At 38.6% G+C, this 6,477-nt stretch overlaps 1 protein-coding gene across 1 annotated transcript; it reads right to left on the bottom strand.

Annotated features, from left to right (window-relative positions):
* Positions 1-4,340: 4,340 nt before the first annotated feature.
* LOC109117062 (RNA-directed DNA polymerase homolog) lies at positions 4,341-5,081 on the bottom strand. Its single transcript, XM_019203599.1, has one exon. It carries the CDS (start codon positions 5,079-5,081, stop codon positions 4,341-4,343), a length of 741 nt encoding a protein of 246 aa, XP_019059144.1.
* Between the last annotated feature and the right edge of the window lie 1,396 nt (positions 5,082-6,477).

Below are 6,477 nucleotides of genomic sequence, written 5' to 3'. Positions count from 1 at the left end.
TCCGTTTCGTCTGTGATGTTCCGTAGTCCATGTTTTCCACTCCTTTTGCTCTCTTTTATGCATGAATTTCTGTTTTGACACCAAAGAAAGCAACCAAGCAATATCGAGACCAAATGTGCTCTAGAATGCCTATAAATATGCAAAACCGAGTAAAATGCACTAGACATCCTATACCAAAATGTCACCAAAATACATGTCATCAGTAATACGCAGAGAAAGGGAATAATAATAATTATAACGATAGCAATAATAATAATAATAATAATAATAATAATAATAATAATAATAATAATAATAATTAGGGGAAGAAGAAGAAGTACGGTGAAGATGGTGATGATGATGGTATTTAATAATAATATAAAAAAATAAAATAAATGAAGAGGTGCACCCATGTGTGAGAGTGATGACGAGAGAGAGAGAGAGAGAGGACATGTACCTGCGTACTTGATAGAGGATAAGGGAGTGAGAGAAAGGGAGAGAGGGAGAGTAATGACGGCAAAAGTAAAAAAACTAGGGTTATAAGAGAATAAACCTAAAAGAATTTACAATTTAATTCTCTATTTTTTTATAATTTTTCAAATTTTTTTCATAAACTTTTATTTGGTACTAAAAGATCCCTATAAAATAATAATTTTCTCTAAACTTTTTCATTTTATTAATCAACCCCAATTAAATTTACTTTAAAAAAAACCGATCGTTATAATTTCACCACCCTTAAAAGAAGAATTTGTCCCGAATTCTAGAACGATTTAATATAGTATGTACGATTTTTCTTACCAAAAAGGTAGGGATAACGAGCCTTCATTTCGTCCTCCAACTCCCAAGTCGCATCTCCTCCTTTATGATATGTCCATACGACCTTTACTAGAGGAATTCCTCTTCGCCGTAGTTGTTTAACCTTCCGTTCAACAATCTCGATAGGTTCTTTTTCATAAGTCCATCCGGTTTTAACTCAAGCGGTTGATAATTAACAATGTGATCAGGATCAGGATGATACTTCTGAAACATTGATACATGAAACACATCATGAACTTGAGCCAACTCTGGAGGTAAGAAAATCTTATAAGACACTGCTCCTATCTTACTCAATACCTTGAAAGGTCCAATGAATCTGGGTTTTAGTTTTTCCTTCATTCCGAAGCGTGCTTTTCCTTTAGTTGCTTGTACTTTGAAAAATACTTCGTCATTCTCTTGAAAAGTTATATCACGTATATGTATATCCGCGTAACTTTTCTATCTATCATGTGTTGCCTTCATCTGTTTCTGGATTACCTTAATCTTGTTTGTGGTTTCTTCCACTATATCAGGACCCAACAATCGTCTTTCCCCGATTTCTGTCCAACAAAGAGGTGTCTTACAAGATCTTCCATATAACGCCTCAAAGGGTGACATCTCGATACTTGAATGAAAACTGTTGTTGTAAGCGAATTCCACCAGTGGTAAGTGACGATCCCATTCTCCTCCCCAATCCAATACACATGCACGTAACATATCCTCTAGCGTAGCGGTTGTATCGTTCTCTCTGATTGTTCATAAGTTTGGGGATGATAAGTTGTACTCAATCGTACCTTAGTGCCCATAGCTTCTTGAAAACTTATCCAAAATCTCAAAGTAAATCGTGGATCTCTGTCCGACACAATACTAGTAGGGATTCCATGAAGTCTTACCACATCTTCTATGTAGACCTGTGCTAAACGAGGCATTGAGAATGTCTTTTTAATCGCGATAAAATGTGCAGTCTTAGTTAAACGGTCCACAATAACCCATATCGCATCATTTCCCTTTGGTGTCCTTGGCAAACCAACTACAAAATCCATCGTCACCAAGTCCCATTTCCACTGAGGTATCGATAGCGACTGTAGTTTTCCTGCATGTACCTGGTGCTCGACTTTAACTAGCTGACACGTTAGACAATGAGTAACAAATTTTGCAATATCCTTTTTCATGCCATGCCAAAGAAAGTACTGATTCAAATTCCGATACATCTTTGTAGCACCCAGATGTATGGAATATCGCGTATTATGCGCCTCTTTCAATAATTCTTTCCTCAACTCTTCATCTTTAGGCACATAAGCACGACCTCTCAACAGTATCAACCCATCATTGGAAGTGGAATAACCTGCCCTTGTAAAATCTTCAGGCTTTTCCATCAATTTTTTCATCTTTTCATCTGTTTCTTGAGTCATTTTCACCTTTTCCAGCCAACTATCCCATTTTATAGCACTAGTTTCCAACCCACCCTGATTTTTCTGAGCTGATATCTGCATTAAACTCAATTGAGTCATTAGGTCACTCTACAATCTCAAAGTAGATAACTCAACTTTCTTTCTACTCAAGGCATCTGCAACCACATTAGCTTTGTCAGGGTGATAGGCAATATCCACATCATAATCTGCCACTAGTTCCATCCACCTGCGCTGTCTCAAATTAAGTTCCTTTTGCGAGAACACTGAGACTCTTATGGTCAGTATATACTTCAACTTTTTCTCCATATAGGTAAGATCTCCAAATCTTGAGTGCGAAAATCACTGCTGCAAGTTCTAAATCGTGAGTAGGATAGTTTTCTTCATGTTTTCGTAGTTGACGTGATGTATACGCAATAACTCGGTCTTCTTGCATCAATACGCATCCTAACCCTTGGTGAGATGCATCACTATACACCACAAACGGTTTTCCGGGCTTTGGTAATGCCAAAATAGGAGCTGATATCTGTTGGTTTAGTGCTCTATGATGTACTGTTATGCGAGCTTTATTTAGATACATTTGATGTATTGACACTTTCTATGAGTTTTAGATGAGTGTTTGATTCATTACGTATTGTGCATACTTGATATGTTATGAAATCCATGTATTGTTATGAACAATACTAAACTCCCTAGTCGTATATCATTGTGGGAATAATGATATAATAAGACTAGTATGATGTGTGATTGATGATCATAGAGATGATCATAGGTATTGGATACGATCACGATCATAGGTATTCGTTGGAGAACGGAATACTGGATTGACTCGCATGAGATTGTCACATAGACTAGCCTCATGACTTGAATCTCATATGGCGGTTCTATGATTGGATCCTAAGACCTGAGATATCTACAGAATCCAACATGAGGAGTTGTGTGCTTTGAATACGTCAAACGTCATGCGTAACAGGAGGATTATAAAGGCGTGTATCAGGTACGAAACGAATCATGTGCTGGATTGTAGATAGTCAAGACGAGATTTGTACCTCTCGTAAAAGAGAGAGATATCGTTGGGCCCCTCGTGTAAGCGAAACTGTAGAAATGTGTGGCCACACTATAAACGAACGTCGTCTATTTCAGACAATCGAACTCGGTGAACGAGAAAGCAGTCGAATCAGATAAGGTGGATTATCCATGCCTTATGTTCGACATATGATATCGCGATACAAAAGGATCATCAGCCGGAATCATCACTGGCGTTCGTAAGATCACGAACAAACTCTATTCGAGATAGGTAGTCATAGTGTCTTTCTAGAGACCGACTATGACTTGTATATCCGAAATAGAGATTTCGGGTTATACTGCCATATCGAATGAGCCTACAGGGTCACATACGCAGGGAAGGACAAAAATGCACGAGAAAATGACGGAAAAACGAAGACAAAAGGGCCTGGAACGGACGGACCGGAAAGGCCAAACCCGACGATCCGCCAGGTCCAGACCCGACGGTCCAGAACGGACTGTCCGTTCCATAAGGTCTGGAACGGATGGTCCACGTGACGCAGACCGTCCGTTCTGCATAGCCGGAACGGACGGTCCACGTGCATTTCTGGACCGTCCGTTCCGGGCTTCGGGTTTTTCGAAAATTAAACCGAAATTAGGATTAAATCACTTTATAAGAAGGAGATTAAACCCTAATGAATGATGGTCGACTTTAGAACACTTTTGACAGACTTTTGGTGAGATCCAAGAGGTTCGAAATGTGATCGAAGTCCCGTTTTCTCGAAGCACAAAACCGAATAGCCGATTCGGGTCCTAGCAGACAAGTTCCAATCGTTGGAATCCATCCCGAGGTGTGGATACATGTAGAGGGCGAGGTATTCTTCCTCCCTTTCGTGATCGAACGAGCTCTTCAATTGATACATGCCCCAGATCGATTGAGGTAAGCGTTCTTACTTTTCTACGATTCATAAGAAGCATGGTTATAGGGTTTCATAAAATTTTTGTTTTACATCCGCTGCGCAAATCCTAGAATCGATCTCTTAGGAATAGGAGTCACTCTAGAGATCCTAGGAAACCCAACAGTATCAATCACTTCTTCAATTCTTCAAAACTTATCTCGCATTTTTGGTCCCATTTAAACTTCACACCTTTTCATGTCAGTCTCGTCAATGGCTTAGACAGGTTGGCAAAATCCTTTACAAACTTCCTGTAATACCCAGCCAATTTGAGGAAGCTTCGGATCTCTGTGGCATTAGACGGTCTCACCCAATCAAGTATAGTCGACACTTTGGACGGATCTACTTTCACTCCTTCCGCAGACACCACATGCCCCAAAAATCCTACCTCTTGCATCCAAAAGTCACACTTACTCAGCTTTGCATATAATTTTTCTCTCCTTAAGTGTTTTAACACCTTCTCCAAATGTATCATATGATCCTCGCGAGATTTGGAATACACAAGGATGTCATCAATGAAGATGATAACAAACCCGTCTAAATAATCCATGAATGTTGTGTTCATCAACTCCATAAAAACTGCAGGTGCATTAGTAAGTCCAAATGGCATGACAACAAATTCAAAATGTCCACACCTTGTTCTGAAAGCAATTTTCTTTATATCATCATCTAGAACACGTATCTGGTGGTAACCTGATCGTAAATCAATCTTCGAAAACCAGCTAGCACCTTGAAGTTGGTCATATAGCTCATCAATTATTGGAAGTGGATATTTGTTCTTTATTGTTACCTGATTCAATCCTCGATAATCGATGCATAATCTCATACTCCCATCTTTCTTCTTAACAAATAGTACAGGAGCACCCCAAGAAGAAGTGCTAGGTCTTATAAAACCTTTTCCAATCAACTCCACCAATTGATTCTTTAACTCAGCCATTTCTGAAGCAGTCATACGATAAGGGGCTCTAGAGATAGGTTCAACTCCCTGTTTCAACTCAATAGGAAAAGATATCTCTCTTAGAGGAGGTATTCCATGTAGATCTTCCGGAAAAAAACATCAGGAAAATCTTTAACAACCACTATATCTTCTAGTCTACTTGATTTTTCCGGTCCGTTTAATTCTATTACTGTCAAATATGCCTCACTCCTTGTTGAATTAGCCGGGTTATCCGCACGGCTGAAAAAAAGGCAAACTTGAAGTCTTTCTTACACCCTCAAACTCTAGTACCAAGGATCCCTCTTGTTCAAAATGAACTCTACCTCTCTTACAATCCAAGTGAGCTCGATGACTTGATAACCAATCCATATCCAAAATCACATCGTATCCTTTGATTGGTACCACTATCAGATCAATAGGTAAGTCATGTATACCAATAATCACCGATCCATCACAAAGAAGTCCTTTTGATCTCATTTTCTCATCGCTAGGAGTATGGACCAATACTATACCACCATTAATATTATGTGCAATCTTCATACGATCTATGTAGGCGAAATAAAATCATATGTCGCCTCTTTACCAAAACGTATCTATGATTACTGTTGTTTCTTTTCCATCTTGCTTCTTAATTCCTATTGTATAGACTTTAGAATTCTCTACTTGTCTCTTACAAGCTGGTAGTTGTGGCGGTGGTCTTTGTTCTATCCTTTTAGGTGCTTCCCTTTTCAACTCCAAATATACACTCCAGTAAAATCAAACCTTTCTACAACAGTAACAAGTGATGAAGAGCAACCTACATTCGTCTAAATTTCGCTTTCCACCTCGTAAGTACATCGAAGTCTCAACTACAGAAGAGTGCATAAAAACCTTTCCCTTACTTTTATAATCATGGACAAGACGTCGATGTCTTGATCTCACGTGATGTTTTCTCATTTCGACCATCCATATCCACTATTTCTGACATTGAATTGATTAAAAAGAAGTTCTAACTTTACCTTGAGAGAATAACAAAGTCCCCTTATGAACTTCTTAATCCTTAAGATCTCCAACTACAACATCTCATATTTCCATATCTAGATAACTAATTGAATTTTCACTTATTCTTTCATTGTGCGATGTCCTTGTTGGATGTGAATAAGTCACACTGTCATCTTCTTTTGTGCTCTAACTTACTAATACTTCTTTCAGAAGATATATCTCCCATCCTTTAGGATTGGACATCCTCGTCCATAACCATGTCATCCTCGTTCACATTATGACAAAACTCTATTAGAATGGTTGTATTACCATGAACTAAGTCTTTACTGCAAGATAAGGATTATTCTTAAAGTCCGATGGAAAGATTGGGCTCTGATACCATTTGTAACGATCCAAAATCCGGTATTTCGGATAT

The sequence above is a fragment of the Tarenaya hassleriana genome, unplaced genomic scaffold (assembly GCF_000463585.1).
Source record: "Tarenaya hassleriana unplaced genomic scaffold, ASM46358v1 Cleome39, whole genome shotgun sequence".
Lineage (NCBI taxonomy): Eukaryota > Viridiplantae > Streptophyta > Magnoliopsida > Brassicales > Cleomaceae > Tarenaya > Tarenaya hassleriana.
Note: the sequence above shows the minus strand (reverse complement) of the source record. Positions and strands in the feature narration are given on the sequence as shown.

What these genes read in the sequence shown, in the direction of transcription:
- LOC109117062 (XM_019203599.1), bottom strand. Translation starts at nt 5,081, where the DNA reads ATGGCTGAGTTAAAGAATCAATTGGTGGAGTTGATTGGAAAAGGTTTT.